The 21,887-nt window shown below is 38.8% G+C and overlaps 1 protein-coding gene across 1 annotated transcript in view; it reads right to left on the reverse strand.

Annotated features, from left to right (window-relative positions):
* MCM9 (minichromosome maintenance 9 homologous recombination repair factor) overlaps positions 1-21,887 on the reverse strand; it is a 131,001-nt gene that overhangs the window by 35,234 nt on the left and 73,880 nt on the right. Inside the window, exon 8 of the mRNA XM_032157804.3 lies at positions 15,751-15,925. Coding sequence (XP_032013695.1) covers positions 15,751-15,925 — 175 coding nt within the window. The remainder of the gene's footprint in view (positions 1-15,750; positions 15,926-21,887) is intronic.

The following is a 21,887-nucleotide window of genomic DNA, read 5'->3' on the forward strand; positions in this document are numbered from 1 at the left end:
ATTTGGGACTATGTGAAAAGACCAAACCTACGTCTGATTGGTGTACCTCAAAATGACAGGGAGAATGGAACCAAGTTGGAAAACACTCTGCAAGATATTATCCAGGAGAACTTCCCCAATCTAGCAAGGCAGGCCAACATTCAGATTCAGGAAATACAGAGAACGCCACAAAGATACTCCTCGAGAAGAGCAACTCCAAGACACATAATTGTCAGATTCACCAAAGTTGCAACGAAGGAAAAAATGTTAAGGGCAGCCAGAGAGAAAGGTCAGGTTACCCACAAAGGGAAGCCCATCAGACTAACAGCTGATCTCTCGGCAGAAACTCTACAAGCCAGAAGAGAGTGGGGGCCGATATTCAACATTCTTAAAGAAAAGAATTTTCAACCCAGAATTTCATATCCAGCCAAACTAAGCTTCATAAGTGAAGGAGAAATAAAATACTTTACAGACAAGCAAACGCTGAGTGATTTTGTCACCACCAGGCCTGCCCTAAAAGAGCTCCTGAAGGAAGCACTAAACATGGAAAGGAACAACCGGTACCAGCCACTGCAAAAACATGCCAAATTGTAAAGACCATTGAGGCTAGGAAGAAACTGCATCAACTAACGGGCAAAATAACCAAGTAACATCATAATGACAGGATCACATTCACACATAACAATATTAACTTTAAATGTAAATGGGCTAAATGCTCCAATTAAAAGACACAGACTGGCAAACTGGATAAGGAGTCAAGACTCATCAGCGTGCTGTATTTAGGAAACCCATCTCACGTGCAGAGACACACATAGATTCAAAATAAAGGGATGGAGGAAGATCTACCAAGCAAATGGAAAACAAAAAAAGGCAGGGGTTGCAATCCTAGTCTCTGATAAAATAGACTTTAAACCAACAAAGACCAAAAGAGACAAAGAAGGCCATTACATAATGGTAAAGGGATCAATTCAACAAGAAGAGCTAATTATCCTAAATATATATGCACCCAATACAGGAGCACCCAGATTCATAAAGCAAGTCCTCAGTGACCTACAAAGGGACTTAAACTCCCACACAATAATAATGGGAGATTTTAACACCCCACTGTCAACATTAGACAGATCCACGAGACAGAAAGTTAACAAGGATATCCAGGAATTGAACTCAGCTCTGCACAAAGTGAACCTAATAGACATCTACAGAACTCTCCACCCCAAATCAACAGAATATACATTTTTTCAGCACCACACACCTATTCCAAAATTGACTACATAGTTGGAAGTAAAGCTCTCCTCAGCAAATGTAAAAGAACAGAAATTATAACAAACTGTCTCTCAGATCACAGTGCAATCAAACTAGAACTCAGGATTAAGAAACTCACTCAAAACCGCTCAACTACATGGAAATTGAACAACCTGCTCCTGAATGACTATTCGGTACATAATGAAATAAAGGCAGAAATAAAGATGTTCTTTGAAACCAACAAGAACAAAGACACAACATACCAGAATCTCTGGGACACATTCAAAGCAGTGTGGAGAGGGAAATTTATAGCACTAAATGCCCACAAGAGAAAGCAGGAAAGATCCAAAATTGACACCCTAACAACACAATTAAAAGAACTAGAAAAGCAAGAGCAAACACATTCAAAAGCTAGAAGAAGGCTAGAAATAACTAAAATCAGAGCAGAACTGAAGGAAATAGAGACACAAAAAACCCTTCAAAAAATTAATGAATCCAGGAGCTGGTTTTTTGAAAAGATCAACAAAATTGATAGACTGCTAGCAAGACTAATAAAGAGGAAAAGAGAGAAGAATCAAATAGATGCAATAAAAAATGAAAAAGGGGATATCACCACCGATCCCACAGAAATACAATCTACCATCAGAGAATACTACAAACACCTCTATGCAAATAAACTAGAAAATCTAGAAGAAATGGATAAATTCCTCGACAAATACACCCTCCCAAGACTAAACCAGGAAGAAGTTGAATCTCTGAATAGACCAATAACAGGCTCCGAAATTGTGGCAATAATCAATAGCTTACCAACCAAAAAGAGTCCAGGACCTGATGGATTTACAGCCGAATTCTACCAGAGGTACAAGGAGGAACTGGTACCATTCCTTCTGAAACTATTCCAACCAATAGAAAAAGAGGGAATCCTCCCTAACACATTTTATGAGGCCAGCATCGTCCTGATACCAAAGCCTGGCAGAGACATAACCAAAAAAGAGAATTTCAGACCAATATCCTTGATGAACATTGATACAAAAATCCTCAATAAAATACTGGCAAACCGAATCCAGCAGCACATCAAAAAGCTTATCCACCATGATCAAGTGGGCTTCATCCCTGGGATGCAAGGCTGGTTCAACATACGCAAATCAATAAATATAATCCAGCATATAAACAGAACCAAAGACAAAAACCACATGATTATCTCAATAGATGCAGAAAAGGCCTTTGACAAAATTCAACAACCCTTCATGCTAAAAACTCTCAATAAATTAGGTATTGATGAGATGTATCTCAAAATAATAAGAGCTATCTATGACAAACCCACAGCCAATATCATACTGAATGGGCAAAAACTGGAAGTATTCCCTTTGAAAACTGGCACAAGACAGGGATGCCCTCTTTCACCACTCCTATTCAACATAGTGCTGGAAGTTCTGGCTAGGGCAATCAGGCAGGAGAAGGAAATAAAGGGTATTCAATTAGGACAAGAGGAAGTCAAATTGTCCCTGTTTGCAGATGACATGATTGTATATCTAGAAAACCCCATCATCTCAGCCCCAAATCTCCTTAAGCTGATTAGCAACTTCAGCAAAGTCTCAGGATACAAAATCAATGTACAAAAATCACAAGCATTCTTGTACACCAACCACAGACAAACAGAGAGCCAAATCATGAGTGAACTCCCATTCACAATTGTTTCAAAGAGAATAAAATACCTAGGAATCCAACTTACAAGGGATGTGAAGGACCTCTTCAAGAAGAACTACAAACCACTGCTCCATGAAATAAAAGAAGATACAAACAAATGGAAGAACATTCCATGCTCATGGGTTGGAAGAATCAATATCGTGAAAATGGCCATACTGCCCAAGGTAATTTATAGATTCAATGCCATCCCCATCAGGCTACCAATGACTTTCTTCACAGAATTGGAAAAAGCTACTTTAAAGTTCATATGGAACCAAAAAAGAGCCCACATCGCCAAGTCAATCCTAAGCCAAAAGAACAAAGCTGGAGGCATCACGCTACCTGACTTCAAACTATACTACAAGGCTACAGTAACCAAAACAGCATGGTACTGGTACCACAACAGAGACATAGATCAATGGAACAGAATAGAGCCCTCAGAAATAGTGCCGCATATCTACAACTATCTGATCTTTGACAAACCTGACAAAAACAAGCAATGGGGAAAGGATTCCCTATTTAATAAATAGTGCTGGGAAAACTGGCTAGCCATATGTAGAAAGCTGAAACTGGATCCCTTCCTTACACCTTATACAAAAATTAATTCAAGATGGATTAAAGACTTAGATGTTAGACCTAAAACCATTAAAATCCTACAAGAAAACCTAGGCAATACCATTCAGGACATAGGCATGGGCAAGGACTTCATGTCTAAAACACCAAAAGCAATGGCAACAAAAGCCAAAATTGACAAATGGGATCTCATTAAACTAAAGAGCTTCTGCACAGCAAAAGAAACTACCATCAGAGTGAACAGGCAACCTACAGAATGGGAGAAAATTTTTGCAACCTACTCATCTGACAAAGGGCTAATATCCAGAATCTACAATGAACTCAAACAAATTTATAAGAAAAAAACAACCCCATCAAAAAGTGGGCAAAGGACATGAACAGACACTTCTCAAAAGAAGACATTTATGCAGCCAAAAAACACATGAAAAAATGCTCATCACCACTGGCCATCAGAGAAATGCAAATCAAAACCACAATGAGATACCATCTCACACCAGTTAGAATGGCCATCATTAAAAAGTCAGGAAACAACAGGTGCTGGAGAGGATGTGGAGAAACAGGAACACTTTTACACTGTTGGTGGGACTGTAAACTAGTTCAACCATTGTGGAAGTCAGTGTGGCGATTCCTCAGGGATCTAGAACTAGAAATACCATTTGACCCAGCCATCCCATTACTAGGTATATACCCAAAGGACTATAAATCATGCTGCTATAAAGACACACGCACACGTATGTTTATTGCGGCACTATTCACAATAGCAAAGACTTGGAACCAACCCAAATGTCCAACAACGATAGACTGGATTAAGAAAATGTGGCACATATACACCATGGAATACTATGCAGCTATAAAAAATGATGAGTTCATGTCCTTTGTAGGAACATGGATGAAACTGGAAAACATCACTCTCAGTAAACTATCGGAAGGACAAAAAACCAAACACCGCATGTTCTCACTCATAGGTGGGAATTGAACAATGAGAACTCATGGACACAGGAAGGGGAACATCACACTCCAGGGACTGTTGTGGGGTGGGGGGAGGGGGGAAGGACAGCATTAGGAGATATACCTAATGCTAAATGACGAGTTAATGGGTGCAGCAAAACAACATGGCACATGGATACGTATGTAACAAACCTGCACATTGTGCACATGTACCCTAAAACCTAAAGTATAATAAAAAAAAAAAAAAGAAAGAAAAACTACCTACTGGGGACTATGTTCACTATTTGGGCGATGGGTTCAACAGAAGCCCAAACCCCATTATGTAATGTACCCATGTAACAAACATGCTCATGTGCCCCATGAATCTTCAAAAAAAAAGAAAAGAAAAGATTAACATTTGAATCTAAGGTATCTAAGAAAGGACCGACAGAGGACTGAAAATATAATAAAGGGTGCTAAGGAGAGGAATAAAAATAGCCAAGAGAATAAAACAAAATACAGATGAGCTAAGAAGTTTAAGAAAAAAAAAAACGGTTGCTGCAGAGCCTAGGAAAAATTCTAACATAGGAATAATTATAGCTTCTGAAAAATAAAAACAAAACAAAGAACTGAACTAGAGTGTCAAATAATCGTTGAATAAAAATTTCCAGGGATAAAAGAATACATGTCAAAGGCTCACTGATATCTAGAAAAACTGACCGGGAATAATCAACTGAGACATAGTCTAGTAAAAATATTATACTTTAAAGATAAAGGAAAAAACCCTCTGGGACTTCAGGCAAAAAAACTAAATCACCTTTAAAGCAAGTGATATCAGAATGGCATCAGATTTGTCAATAGCAACATAGAAAGCAAGACTTTAGGAAAGAAAGTGTAAGCCAAGGTATTTATATCCAACCAAACTATCTTTCATTTCTCAAGTGTCAATGCTATGAAAAATGATTTGAAACATGCAACAATTCAAGACAATAATCAGGAGCCCCTCCTAAGGTATCTGCTAGAGGATGGCCTTCATTCAACCAAGAGATGATGATGATGCCCTGGCCCTCCCAAAAAGACTGATGGTGAAGCACTTCATTTTAGATAGACCAAAGCAAAAGAAAGCATAAAAGTGGAAGAACAGTAAGTAAATCCTATTTGTTCTGACAAAGTACAAATAATACAACTATTTATTGAAGTGAAGAAGGGAGAAAGGGGAAAGTAAAATAGGCTCACTGATTACTACATGGCTAATAGACTGGAGTCATATGATATTATTTAAGGTTCCCAAGTGAGGAGAAATGGGGCTGTAGGCGTTATAAAAGGTATTTTAAAACATAAGCCCTAGAATAGGGGTTGTCAAGCTGCAGTCCAAATGCAGCCCACAATCTGTTACAATAAATAAAAATTTATTGGAACACAGCCACTCCCATCTGTTTACATATTATGGCTTCTCTTGTTTACATCACAGACATATTGTTACAGTTATACTGTCTACATCAGCAGAGATGAGTAGTTCCAACAGTTTGGCCCACAAAGTCTAAAATACTTGCTATCCTAATCTCCACAGGAAAAGTTTGCCAACCCCTAACCTATAATAAAAATGCAGCCAGGCGCAGTGGCTCACTCCTGTAATCCTAGCACTTTGGGAGGCTGAGGCGGGCAGATTGCCTGAGCTCAGGAGTTTGAGACCAGCCTGTGCAACATGGTGAAACCCCATCTCTACTAAAACACAAAAAATTAGCCAGGCATGGCGGCGTGTGCCTGTAGTCCCAGCTTTAGGAGGCTGAGACAGGAGAATTGCTTGAACCTGGGAGGACCAGGTTGCAGTGAGCCGAGATTGTGCCACTGCACTCCAGCCTGGGCGACAGAGCGAGACTTTGTTTCCAAAAAAAAAAAAAAAAAAAGCAAACCTTCCTAAATGCACAGAAAAATAAACACAGTAAGTATTTTTATATTTTATTTTATATTTTATTCTATTCTATTCTATTCTATTCTATTCTATTCTATTCTATTCTATTATTTTGAGACAGAGTCTCTCTCTGTCGCCCAGGCTGGAGTGCAATGGCTCAATCTCGGCTCACTGCAAGCTCCACCTCCCGGGTTCACGCCATTCTCCTGCCTCAGCCTCTCCGAGTAGCTGGGACTACAGGCGCCCGCCACCACGCCTGGCTAATTTTTTTTGTATTCTTAGTAGAGACGGGGTTTCACCGTGGTCTCGATCTCCTGACCTCGTGATCCGCCCGCCTCGGCCTCCCAAAGTGCTGGGATTACAAGCGTGAGCCACTGTGCCCGGCCCACAGTAAGTTTTTAAAAAATAAAACCGTTGACACCAAGCATATTGATTATACCAATAAATCTAAGTGTGCTTACCTAACACATTAAAAGAAAAAGATTTTTCAATTGTTCATAAAGCTAAGCCCAATTCTATGCTGCATACAAAATAACAAATTGAAATCAAAAGGCTAAACATAAAGAAATGAGCAAAGCTATATTAGACAAATATAAATATTATGAAATCCAGAGTTGTGATCCTGATACAGGCAAGGTAAAATTCAGGCCACAAAGCATTTAAGACAAAGAAGTACAAATGTTAAAGTCCACAACAACTACCTTCATAAAGCAGAAACTACAAGAGATGCAAAGAGAAACAAACAAAAACCCAATAATAAGAGACTTCAACACACCACTCTTGGTCTAAAATGCATCAAACAAACAAAAGGTAAGTAAGGATATAGAAGACCTAAATAACATCATTTATAAGGTACAGTTTGTGTGTGTGTGTGTGTGTGTGTGTTGTGTGTGTGTTTATAATATATATACATTATATTCTCATTATAGAGAAAATAATTCCTGAAGCATAAAAGGGCCAATATTAAATTGACCTTATATTAAGCTGCAAAGATAAAAACCTCTGCCGGGCGCGGTGGCTCATGCTTGTAATCCCAGCACTTTGGGAGGCCGAGGCGGGCGGATCACGAGGTCAGGAGATCGAGACCATGGTGAAACCCCGTCTCTACTAAAAATACAAAAAATTAGCCGGGCATGGTGGCGGGTGCCTGTAGTCCCAGCTACTCGGAGAGGCTGAGGCAGGAGAATGGCGTGAACCCGGGAGGCGGAGCTTGCAGTGAGCCGAGATTGCGCCACTGCACTCCAGCCTGGGGGACAGAGCGAGACTCCGTCTCAAAAAAAAAAAAAAAAAAAAAAAAACCTCATGAAGTTCCTTAAAGAAACAACACAAACAACATTCTCTGACCACAATAGGATAAAACTAGAAATTATTCACATCAAAAAGTGGTCCTTCTACTTAGAGACTAAAAACTCACTAAGCAACTCTTGGGAGAAAGGGGATACAAATCAAAACTGCAGAATTTCTAAAACCCGATGATAATAAGAATACTACATATAATCGTCTATGGGATACCACTGAAGCAGTGCCAAGGAGTATATGCAGTTTGCTATCTTTTGGATAAGAAAGAGGGGAGATGCATAAACAGGCACACATACCTATCTCCATGGGTTTTGCTTATTTTTCCGAAAAAAGAAACATAGGAAGGACAAATCAGAAACTAATGAATATCTATCAGTGATAGAAGAAAACAGAATGGAAATGGTAGGGATACGAATGTGATTTCTTTTGCATGTCTTTTTATATAGGTTTGACTTTGTTAAAACAAGCTATATTTTACAAATTCGGAAAATACAATTAAATAAAAAAGGTAAAAACGGCAAATGCTATAAGTGAATGAAAACAGAAGTTTCAAAGACAACTTCTTAACTGTGTATCAAATAAATAATATAACTACACAAAGAAAAGCATTCAAACTACTTTTGAACATGCACTTTAACAACATATAACCTCAGTGGTATATCTAAGCACAATAAAGGACTGCAAAGACAGCTTGAATATTAATTTTTTGTGATTGTTGGTAATGGTGTTGATGTAATATTTCTGAAACTATTTTGGAGATGCAAATGCATTCAGAAATACAGAGAATCCTATAAACACCTTTATATACATATGAAATAAAATAATTTTGAAGAGTCATAAGTATCTTCTGACCCAGGCCTAAGTTGACATACATGAACTCTATTTGAGAATATCCCGGTAAGAAGGGTGCTATTATTTTTGTATCAGAGATGACAGTTATCACCCACAACATTAAAAAAGTAGTAACAGTGGCTGGAATTTATTCTAGGTCTCTCCGACCCCAAAGCTCTTTAACTGAATTATTTTTAACAAAAATATCAACAATTTAATTTTGCTTTGCTTTAAATGAAGGGATATTCACTGTTGTTATTGTTGGTATTTGTTGTCTTGAGTGGCAACAGTGGCAGTTTAAAGCAGTGTTTGATCTATTGGAAGCATCTGCTCCTCCTGGGGGTTCTTGTTTCAGGCCACATTCTCTGTATGGAAAACACAGAACCTAATAATCCAAGACAGAAGAAGAATCCAATAAATTCAAATCCAGGTTGTATGACTGCTCTATTTTTAAATAAAATTTTAATTTTTTTTAAAAAAGATGTCACTTTTTTGCCCAGCCTGGAATGCAGTGGCGTGATCATAGCTCATTGCAGGCTTGACCTCCTGGGTTCAAGGGCCTCTTCAGTCTCTTGAGTAGCTGGGACTACAGGCGCACACCACTGCACTTGGCTGTTTTTTTTTTTTTTTTTTGTATAGAGATGGGGGTCTTGCCATCTTGCTCAGGCTGGTCTTGAACTCCTAGGCTCAAGGGATCCTCCTCTCTCAGCCTCTCAAAGTGCTGGGATTACAGGCATGAGCCACTGAACTCAGCCTAAATTCTTGAACCATGTGAGAAATGTGAAGTCTGGTTGAAATTTTCAGGCCAGCATGTATTAGAAACATTACATTTCAAATCAAAAGCAGCTACTAGTAGATGCCAGTGAGCACACGGTGGTCCTGTCATCCCTGGGAATAGGCTAGAAATTAACTGTTCAGTAAGATCAGAGGAGACCATAAGAACCCAAGCTCTGTTATTATAAGGTAATTAGAAAATGTCTTCACTAAATTGATCAAGAAAAAAGAAACTCTTTTCAAGAGGGAGAAATAAAAGGTACAAACCACTGAATAGAGTTATCATAATTATATGGTTATGTAATGTTTAGGAACTAAGTATCTTTTAAAATGCATGATAATAAAATTGTACAAATGTCTTTACAAACCCAGAAATTAGTTATGCGGGGTGAGGAACAAAATTGAATGCTAGTTTTACAATAATAACTAGAGGAGAACAAAGATCCTATTTCCTTTAATGCATTAAATAATTATAGTAATCTTTAAATGAAATCTATGTGCAGCGCTCAGAAAAGTAAAAATTCTTACGCAAATGTAAAGAAATTGCAAGGCTAAAATACTGGTTGTGATCCATGTCATAGTTCAAGGAGGTATTATATTCTAGATAGTGGCTAAGATAAAACAGAAACAAGGAAAACCTTATCTTGAAACTATAGGCCGGGCGTGGTGGCTCACGCCTGTAATACCAGCACTTTGGGAGACCGAGGTGGGCGGATCACGAGGTCAGGAGATCAAGACCATCCTGGCTAACGCGGTGAAACCCCGTCTCTACTAAAAAAAAATACAAAAATTAGCCAGGCGTGGTGGCGGGCGCCTGCAGTCCCAGCTACTAGGGAGGCTGAGGCAGGCGAATGGAGCAAAACCCGGGAGACAGAGCTTGCAGTGAGCCGAGATCGTGCCACTGCACTCCAGCCTGGGCGACAGAGCGAGACTCCGTCTCTAAAAAAAAAAAAAAAAAAGAAAGAAACTATAATAATAAAAATTTTTGCACAGTAATACCACAATAACAATACCTACCACAGTGCGGTGGTCTAAAAAAGAAGCTCTTGAGAAAACTACATTAACTCAAAATACTCAAAGTACTTCTCAGGCAAAACTCCTTTCAATATACAGTTATAGGTTGCTTAACATGAGGCTATGTTCTGAGAAATGCATCATGAGGCGATCTGTTCTGTTGCAAGCATCATAGAGTGTACTTAGACAAACCTGGAGAGTATAGCCTACTATACATCTAGGCTATATGGTATAGCCTATTGCTCCAAGGCTACAAGCCTACACAGCATGTTACTGTACTGAATACTGTAGGCAACTGTAACACAAAGGCATGTATTTGTACATCTAAACATATCTAAACACAGTAAAAATAAGGTATTCTAATCTTATGAGACCATCATCATATATGTGGTCCATCACTGACAAAAATGTTATGTGGTGCATAACTATATATTACATGTTTGACAGATGGTTTAAAGGAGAAATAATGAAAACTTGACTATAAATATGAGTAGCAAAATAATTAAAGTTCAAATCTCTCACCTTCTAGCTGTACAGCTTTACGTCTTCTCCTTTCCAACAGACAAAAAAAAAAAAATCCAATCTAAAGATTTATCCTTCAAATTATTTCCTTTGGAAGATGTCACTCCAATTAAAAACGGATTTTACTGATCATAAATGGTATCGCCTCCCCAGGCACTATTATTACTTTATATAACCTTCCAAATGTAGGTGTACCGTCCTGACCCCAAGCTTCAGCTGTGAACTTGCCACTCATACACTGTTACCAAGCAGGGAAGAGATGAGTACGGGAAGTGTAAGTGTTTGGAAACTTCAGTAGCAACTGGGCAGAGTGAATTCATGTCTGTTGAATCTACAAATAAAATATATGGGTTTTTATATTTTTAAAATTAAGGGTTATGTGGCATAATTTACATATAGTAAAAGTCATCTTTTTAAAAAATGCCCTTCTATAGTCATTCTCTTCCTCTAACCCCCTAGCAGAAATTTCTGATTTTTCTCCTTACAGTTTAGACTTTTGTAGCATTTCATATAAATGGAATAATAAACTATATAGCATTTTGTACCTGTCATCTTTCACTTCACATAAGGCTTTTAAGATTCATCCATGTTGTTGACTCATGAGTGTATCAGTAGTTTGTTCCTTTATACTGCCAGTAGTATTCCATAGTATGCGTCTATCAAGATTTACCTATCCATTTATCAGTTGATAAACTTCTGGGTTGTTTATATAATTTTGGGTGAATATGAACAAAGCTGCTATAAACCATTTGGGTATAGGTCTTTTTGGGTGGGAAAACATATGAATATTAAAGTGTTCTAGCATAATTAAAAAAAACTATCCTTTCTCTGTTGAATTATTTGACATCGTTCTTGAAAATCAACTGACATTGTCTGTGGGTCTATTTCTGGACCTTTATTCTCTTCCATTACAGATTCTATCCAATGTCACAATGTTTTGATAATTACAGCTTTATAGCAAATCTTAAAACAAAGTAAGTCCTCCAAATTTGTTCTGTTTCAAAGTCACTTTGGCTATTCTGTGCTTTTCTATATAAACTTTAAAACCAGCCTGCCAATTTCTACAAAAAAGCTTTTTGGGATTTTTTTTTGTTAATTTCAATAGGTTTTTGGGGAACAGGTGGTGTTTGGGATTTTGACTACAGCTTCTGCACAGCAAAAGAAACTACCATCAGAGTGAACAGGCAACCTACAGAATGGGAGAAAATTTTTGCAACCTACTCATCTGACAAAGGGCTGATATCCAGAATCTACAATGAACTCAAACAAATTTACAAGAAAAAAACAAACAACCCCATCAAAAAGTGGGCAAAGGACATGAACAGACACTTCTCAAAAGAAGACATTTATGCAGCCAAAAAACACATGAAGAAATGCTCATCATCACTGGCCATCAGAGAAATGCAAATCAAAACCACAGTGAGATACCATCTCACACCAGTTAGAATGGCCATCATTAAAAAATCAGGAAACAACAGGTGCTGGAGAGGATGTGGAGAAATAGGAACACTTTTACACTGTTGGTGGGACTGTAAACTAGTTCAACCATTGTGGAAGTCAGTGTGGCGATTCCTCAGGGATCTAGAACTAGAAATACCATTTGACCCAGCCATCCCATTACTGGGTATATACCCAAAGGATTATAAATCATGCTGCTATAAAGACACACGCACACGTATGTTTATTGTGGCACTATTCACAATAGCAAAGACTTGGAACCAACCCAAATGTCCAACAACGATAGACTGGATTAAGAAAATGTGGCACATATACACCATGGAATACTATGCAGCCATAAAAAATGATGAGTTCATGTCCTTTGTAGGGACATGGATGAAACTGGAAAACATCATTCTCAGTAAACTATTGCAAGGACAAAAAACCAAACACCGCATGTTCTCACTCATAGGTGGGAATTGAACAATGAGAACTCATGGACACAGGAAGGGGAACATCACACTCCGGGGACTGTTGTGGGGTTGGGGGAGGGGGGAGGGACAGCATCAGGAGATATACCTAATGCTAAATGACGAGTTAATGGGTGCAGGAAATCAACATGGCACATGGATACATATGTAACAAACCTGCACATTGTGCACATGTACCCTAAAACCTAAAGTATAATAAAAAAAAAAAAAAAAAAAGAATTGCACTGGGTTGGGCATGGTGGCTCATGCCTGTAATCAGTGCTCTGAACGGCCGAGGCAAGTGGATCATTTGAGCTCAAGAATTTGAGACCAGCCTGGGCAACATAGCAAGACCCCACCCCTACAGAAAATAAAATTTAAAAAATAGCCAGGCATAGTGGTGCGTCCCTGTAAGTCCCAGCTACTCAGGGGTAGGTGAATGGCTTAAGCCCAGGTGTTCAAGGCTGCAGTGAGCTATGATTGGGCCTCTGCACTCTAGCTTGGGCAACAAAGTGATACTGCCTCAAAAAAAAAAAATTTTTTTTTAAATGCAGTGATTCTACAGATCGCTTTGGGGAGAACTTGCATCTTAACAATATTAAGTCTGATAGATGAAACTAGGTATCTATCTCTCCATTTATTTAAGTCCTTTTTAATTTTCTTAATGTTTTGCAGTTTTTAATATATAAATCTAGAATAGATTTTGCTAAATTTTTCCTATTTGGAGATGCTATTATAAATGTATATTTTATTTCAATTTCCAATTGTTCACTGCTAGCAAACAGAAATTTTTATACATTGACCTTTTAAGATTCACTTATTAGTTCTAGTAGCTTTTCTTCAATTCTTTTTGTTTTTCTATGTAGACAATCATGCAACATAGAACACAAGCAGTTTTGACTTCTTCCTTTCCAGTCTGAACGTCTTTTATTTCTTTTTCTTACTAAACTGACCATACTTCTAGTACAATATTGACCAGAAATGAGAAGAGCTGACATCCTTAATTTGCTCCTAATCTTAAGTGGAAAACACTGTCTCTCACCATGAAGTATGAGATGCAGGTGTTTTTTTTGTTGTTGTTGTTTTTAGACAGAGGTCACTCTATCGCCCAGGCTGGGGCACAGTGGAGTACGATCTTGGCTCACTGCAACCTCCTCCTCCCAGGTTCAAGCGATTCTCCTGCCTCAGCCTCCCGAGTTGCTGGGATTACAGGCGTGTGCCATTATGCCCAACTAATTTTTCTATTTTTAGTAGAGAGGGGGTTTCACCATGTTGGCCAGGCTGGTCTCCAATTCCCGACCTCAGGTGATCCACCTGCCTCAGCCTCCCAGAGTGCTGGAATTACAGGCGTGAGCCATTGTGCCCAGCCTCATGAAGGTTTTCATAGATAGCATTTAAACAGGGAGAGAAACTTCTAGTTTGCTGAGAACTTTTATTATGAATGAGTATTTAATTTCATCAAATACATTTTCTGCATCTACTGGGATATGTTTTTTGTTTTTTAGTCTAATACAATGATTGATTTTCAAATGTTACACCAACCTTTCATTTCTGGGATGAGACCCACTTGGTTATAATGTATAACCCTTTTTATATAGTATTGGATTTAATTTACTGAAATATTTGTATGTCATTGCTTTTTCATTTCACATTTTTAATAATTCTTTTTTCTTGTATTTTATAACAATATTTCTCAGTGATGGAGTAAAAAAAAAAGTCAAAACCAGTCCTTTACCACACAGAGTGGAAAAAGCATTTTTCCAGTGCACAAAGTAGCTGTGGTTATGACAAACTGCCTGGCCTTTTGGTGCAATAACTGAACTGAATCAGCTACAGAACGCTGATTTTGGAACTTACAACGTACTTACAGATAGCACAAAAAGCTCATTAAATGGAGATATAATGAGACAAGAAAGCAGCCTCTGAAGACACTTAATAAACTATATTTCTGATTTCCTCAATCAAAGCGTTTAGGAGCAATAATTAAAGTATATTTTCTTATAACACTTCTATTGTGGACTTATCGCTTTGCTGTCATTTTTATCTATCTTTTCTAATAAAACCGTGAACACCTGAAGGACAATGTTCTATTCATCTTTGTACTTCTTAGCATCTAGCACAATGCCTGAAACATAGCAGGTTTTTAATGAGTATATATATTTAGTGAACGAACAAATGAATAGGTCTGACAGATCTTTCTCGTATCTTTTCTGGTGGGCTATATCCTACTCTCCCCCTCCTCCCTCTACCTCACTCCTCATTAATTTTTTGCTGGAGTATACAAATAGATCTCATACAATCTCTATATACCAGTGTCTGCCTGGCTCCCAAGTACTCATAACTATTTGAAGACACTGCTGGCAGCCCTACCTGTCTGATCAGTTGGCTTCACATCCATAATAGCAGCATTAAGACGGAAACAGTTCTAGCCCTGTTACTGCTTGAATGACCTGGCAGCCTGTTTGATGGCCAGCCTTTGTAGCCAGGTAAGTTTCCTATAACCACTTCAGTGCCCGTGTGAGATTTCTGTCTGAACCTGGCTTACTTTTTTCCTCCACTTTATGTGTAGCCAGGGACTCACACAGCTCAATCCTGAGCCTCTTTGAGCCACAAAAGGCATTTCATCTTATGCTTACATTATTTACTATTTAGTATTCCATATGCTGTAATCAACCTTCCATCAGGATTTATAAGGAGAATGCCGGAAACTATGATTTTTTCTTTTCGAACTTTTCAAAATTCCTAACACAGTAATATGCCCAGAGTATACATACAATGTTTACCGAATGAAAAAGAGAATGAGTTGAATCCTGCATTAAAAGCTCTTCAAAAATCCCTTCCATTAGTTTAGTCAACCACATTTATACTTTCCTTTTCCTTTTCTCTTTCCCAATAGCTCATTTTCACTTCCTCACACAATTCTATGGTCTAATAAGGAAAAACTCTAATGTGTGTCTTGAAGGGTGGTAACTGATCATCCCAAAGAGGACCAAACACACCTTACAGCTCAACAAGGTTCACATTTTCCCCTAAGCATATATTAAATAATCTCATTATTCCCATAGATTTTAAAGAAACTCTTACCCAGCCTTAGCAACACTTATGGTTTGTTGCTCCATTGCTTCATGGATACTGGTCCTATCATGCTCTTTGAGGCTATTGAACTCATCAATACAGCAAAGGCCCGCATCTGCAAGAACTAATGCCCCAGCCTCCAAATTCCATTCTCCTGAGTCTTTTACAGCAGTTACCGTCAGACCTGAGGAAACAAGCAAGCCATATCAACTTTTATTTTCAAAAGCATTATCTTGACTGGGTGCAGTGGCTCACACCTGTAATTCCAGCAATTCAGGAGGCCGAGGTGAGAAGATTTGTTGAACACAGGAGTTTGAGGCCTGCCTGGACAACATGGCAAAACCTTGTCTCTACAAATAATTTAAAAATTTGCTGGGCATGGTGGTGCGTGCACCTGTAGTTCCAGCTACTCAGAAGGCTGAGGCGGGAGGATCGCTTGAGCCCAGGAGATCAAGGCTGTAGTGAGCCATATTAGAGCTACTACACTCCAGCCTGGGTGACAGAGAAAGATCTTGTCTTAAAAAAACAAAAAGAGGCATATTTTAACCTATGAAAGGAAAGAGATGCCTACATTTTAAAGAGAAGGGCATAAAGACTTTTATTTGCAGTTAACCAAGAATGGATGGCATCAGGACAATTGCTTCATATATCTAGTCACTGGAAGGCCTCATAAGCTCCTATGTTCTAAAAATCTAGGGTGTGTTCTCCAGTATTTTGTAGCAACCAGAAGTTCTCAAATTTTCTGTCTCTCCTTGTAGGTCCTCTGGTCGAGTGGTCTAAACTTTTGGAAGGGGAAAACAGATCTCCAGAGACCTTATGACAGAGGTTGTGTACTATACACTGTTTACAGAAAAGGGTCCAGTGATAGAGAATAGTAATTATTACTTTCCAATGATGAAAATGAAAAGTTTGCTTCCAGTTACAATATGAGGGAAGGGATTCTTTTCATATGTCTTTTTGATTTTTATTTGTCCTGTATACCAGTCAATAAAGCAGAATGGTCAAAAGAAAAGGCTTTGGAGTCAACAAGACTTGATTTGAATCCTAGAGCTATCATTCTAGCTGTTGAATTATAGGCAAGTTTCCTAATATATACAAGCCTGACTTTATTAATCTGCAAAAGAGGATAACAATAGAAAATATCCTAGAGATTCTTGGATATTTAAATAAAATATAACTAAAGCTCATTAAAAGGTATATGAAACATGAGTACATTAAATAACTATTGTTGATAAAAATGGATAAACTTCTGTCCAGACTGACCAAAAAAAAAAAAAAAAAAAAGAGGAGACACAAGTTACAAAATATCAGGAATGAAAGAGGGGGCATAACTATTGATCCTACAATGAACTAATAATAAGGAAATATTATGAATAACTCTATGCCATACATTTGATAACTTAAACAAAATAGTCAATTTTTTTTAAATATGCAAAGTTTATCTAAAAAGGAACAGATATCTTCCATAATCCTTTATTTGTTTTGAAAATTAAATATTTAAAAACCTTCCAACACAGAAATCTGCAGGCTGAGATGGCTTCATAGCAAATTCTACCAAATATTTGAGAAAGAAATAATGTCAATGCAACACAAATTTTTCAATAATATAGAAGAGTAAACACTTCCCAACTCATTTAATGAACTCAGAATTATCATACTAATTGTCATAATTGAATTGTCATACTAAACTAGGCAAAGACATATTATAAGAAACCTATAGACTAGTATCTCTAATATGGATGCAAAAATCCTCATAAATGCAAATGAATCAAATCCAACAATACATAAAAGGATGATAGATTATAGCCAAGTGAGGATTATCCCAGGAATGCAAGGTGAAGTTAACATTCGAAAATTAATCAGTGTAATTCGCCATATCAATAAGCTAAGGAAGAAAGAGCGTACAATTGCTTCAATAGATACAGAAAATACATTTCACAAAACTCAACAATCATTTGTGATAAAACTCTCAAAAAATTAGGAAAGGGAGAGAACTTCTTCAACTTGATAAAGGGTATTTACAATAATCCTATATTGAACACACCTAGTGATAAAAGACTGAATGTTTCCTCATCTCCTACAAAGATCAGAAAAAAGCAATAAGATTTTCTCTTATCACCGTTAATCAAAATCATGCTAGAGGTTCTAGCCACTGAAATAAGGCAAGGAAAAGAAATAATTAACATACAGACTGAAAAATAAAGAAATAAAACTGTTTAAATTTGCAGACAATATGATTACACAGAAAATCCCAAACAATCTACTAAAAACCAACTAGAACTAGTAAATGAGTGTGGCAAGGCTGGAGGACACAAGTCAACATATGGAATATCTGGGTATAAGTCTTACAAAATATATGCAAGAATCTTTATGCAAAACTACAAAACACTGATAGAGGAAATCATGACAATGAAATTGAGAGATGGAATAAACTCTATATTCAAGATGTCAATTCTTAAAAATTGGAAAACTCTATTTTCAAGATGTCAATTCTCCCCAAACTGTTCTGCAGTTAAAATGCAATTACAAGCAAAATCCTAGCATGATTTTTAAAAAAATAAAGTAACAAGGTGATTCTATGATTTATATAGAGAAGCAAAGGAAATAGAAGAGCCAAACCAAAAAACAAGCTTGGAGGTCTCACATGACATACTACAAAAGCTACAGTAATCAAATCAGTGTGGTACTGGAAAAAGGTTAGGCAGATAGAACACTGGAACAGAACAGAATCCAAAAGTTGTCCCACTCATAGAAAGTCAAGTGATTTTTTATAGAAAATAAAAAGGCAGTTCAATGGAGAAAAGATAATCTGTTCAACAAATGGTGCTGGAGTAACTGAGTATCTTTACGCAAGAAGAAAAAATGAATCTTGACCATACCTCACATGTAATATAAAAATTAATCCAAAATTAATTCAATACCTAAATGTAAAGTGTAAAACTATAAAGAAAGAAAACACAGGAGAAAATAGCTGTGAATTCTTTTGGTTTCCAGTCTAGCACACAAGGAGCTTAGAAGTCACTACTTCAACCTAACAAGTAAAAAGCTAAACAAAAAAATCAGTAACTTCTTAGACCCATCAGAGAAATGAGATCAGAGGACAAATTACTGCCCCAAAATTGAAGACAGTCAGGCAGATACAGAGAATCACAACTTAGCTGAGCAGAAATTCATGAGCATAAACTTTTATGTAAGAAAAACAGGCAAGAAAATTTGAACTATAATTAGCAAATTGCTAATGGTTCACAGTGGAAAAATCAAGAAGGACCCCACCATAGGGAAACCCCTACATTTTCTGCGAGTTTTACCACTGAGAGCTCTACCAGCAACTCACAGTGAAGATGAGAGTAAAATCTACTCTTGCTTCTGGCAGAGAGAGGGAAAAGGAACCACTTAGAAATACGCCAGAACTTCCTGTTCTTAACAAGGCCTGTCCTTAAAAGGAACTATTTTACCAGAGCCTTATCTATCTGAAAGAAGGGCAATACTCACCTCCAACCCCTTCCAGTCATCTGGTACCACCCAAGGGAGTGAATATGCAAAAAACTGAGAAGCACTTGTGAAGTTCACAGCCCAGGGACACAAGCTCACTAAAAGGCTGAGACCTAATCACAGGACTATAGAATCCTTTCTCTTCCCCAACACCTTATCACTGCAATACTAAAGGCATATTAACCACAATTTTCCTTGTTCCTAGTACATCATGTCTACCTTTCAACAAAAAAATTGCAAGGCATACTAAAAGGCAGAAAATACAATTTGAAGAGATAGAACAAGCATCATAATTGGATCTAGATATGGCAGGGACATTGAAATAAACTATGAATTTAAAACAACTATGATTAATATGCTAAGAGATCTAATGGAAAGAGTAGACAATATGAAAGAACAGATGGATAATGTAAGTAAACAAACAGAAATTCTGAGATACAATAAAAAAGAAACACTAGAGATCAAAAACACCCTAACAAAGATAAAGAACGTCTTTAATGGGTTTATTAGCAGGCTGGACACATCTGAAGAAAGAATCTCTGAGCTTGAAAATATGTCAATTAAAACTTCCAAAACAAAAAAGAAGAGAATATCCAAGAACTGTGGGACAACTACAAAAGGTGTGACATACATGTGATGGGAATAAAAGAATAACAATAAAGACAGAAAGGGACAGAGGCAATAGGTGAAGCAATATTGTGAAACATTTCATTGAAATACTGTCAGATAATAAATTAGAAATCCAGGGTGCTCAGAGAACACCAGCAAAATAAATGCCCAAGAAAACCTTACACTCAAGCACATTCCATTCAAACTTCAGAAAATCAAAGATAAAAAAAAAAAATCATAAAAGAAGTCAAAGGAAGAAAAACAGCTTACCTATAGGGCAGTGGTCCCCAGCCTTTCTGGCACCAAAGGCTGGTTTCGTGGAGAGAATTTTTCCACAGACCAGAGTGGGGATGGTTTAGGGATGATTCAAGTGCATTTTATTTGTTTTGCACTTTATTTCTATTATCACATCATGTCACAGGATTCTTAGGATGTAGCTTTGCCAGCTGGAAACCTCTGTGGTTGGAGGTGCCTCTGCATGAGTTTTACTCACATCTGCTGGGCTTGTTCCACCCATTCAGCACAGCAGGCTGCACTTGGCTCACACTACTACCGGCCCAGATCTCATGTCTGCCAATGGCAAGCCAGGCATGGGACGGCCACAGGTGTGTCAGTGAATGAGTGTGGTGTCCAGCCACTGTGCACAGCCAGGCGTGCCAGCTGCGGTGGAGCGGGCAGCTTCAGGTACCGGTTCCATGTGAGGCTGCAGCTGGACCAGACGTACCGTAAGCAGCTTCTACTGCAGGCACCAGCATCTGAACAAAGGGAACATGATGGTGCCCAAAAGCTCGGAGACACCAGGAACTGCACAGCCCCAAAGTGGGTGTTAAAGCATGTTTGGGCAGCTAGAAGGGCTGCAGCTCTTCACTCCTTCTCGTCAGCCACAATGTGGTGAGTGAGGGACGTGTTTCAGCCCTGTTTGTGTTACAGCTCTTTCAGTCCCATCATTCAACAGGTCCTGCATTCTTGTCTCACGTCCAGGAAGCATGAGGTACATGGACAACTGGAGGGTGAGCAAGGTGGAGAGGAGCTTCATGAGTGACAGAACAGCTCTCAGGAGACCCGAAGTGGGTAGCTGCTTTCCGCAGGCAGGTTGTACTGACAAGTGTCCAGCACTCAGCAGAGAGGAGACCTGTAGTGGGTAGCTCCTTTCTGTAGGCAGGTTGACCTGATGAGTGTGTGTGTCTGGCTGAGTCTGGGGTTTTTGTGGGCTCAGAAGGGAGGAAGTACATGCTGACTGGTCCACAGGCGGACCTGGAAAAAGCACCATAATTTCTCACTTCAGGTTGTGGACTCCATCCAGAACTGGCAGCCTGGCCCTCAGGCTTCAGGCTGTCCCTGGCTTGAAGGTAGGGCTTCACCAGGGACCCACCACTTCCTTCCTAGGAATGAATCTGCCTGCTTCCTGCCACCATCAACATGCCATCCATGTTGCCCATGCTGTTCAGGCTGAGGGAGGCCTGTAGGCCCATGCTGAGCTACCTTCAGCCCCCCAACATCCTCCCTCCCTGAGCTTGTCAGCACCCACAGTTTCAGAAGGAGCCAAGGCAGTGGGGTGGCACCGCTGGCCAGGTCACAAGAGTGTTCAGGCTTGGCTTCAACTTTACTCCAAAATTGGAGTGACAGCCAGGAGTGGGGAGAGGCCAGGGAGCAGGAGAAGGTACTTCTGAGCCTTCGGGGGAAGGGGGGGTTCCTGGGCCCCCAAGAGTGTAGGGATGCCTAGGTCCAGAGCCACGGCTGCATGGCTGTAGCTTCGACTGGGTGTGTGGGGAGCCAACTTGGTAGCAGGCAGGGCTCTCACCTGTTCCTGGCCCCTGCCAGCTCCATGGAGCATACAGCCTTGGCCACACCTCCCACACTGCAGCTGGCATCCCCTCGGCAGCTGCTCCAAATGGGCTGATGCCACCATCAATTGTAACATATAATGAAATAATTATACAACTCACCCTAACGTAGAATCAGTGGGAGCCCTGACCTTATTTTCCTGCAACTAGACAATCCCATCTGGGGATGATGGGAGACAGTGACAGATCATCAGGCATCAG

The sequence above is a fragment of the Hylobates moloch genome, unplaced genomic scaffold (assembly GCF_009828535.3).
Source record: "Hylobates moloch isolate HMO894 unplaced genomic scaffold, HMol_V3 SCAFFOLD_2, whole genome shotgun sequence".
NCBI classification, from domain to species: Eukaryota; Metazoa; Chordata; class Mammalia; order Primates; family Hylobatidae; genus Hylobates; species Hylobates moloch.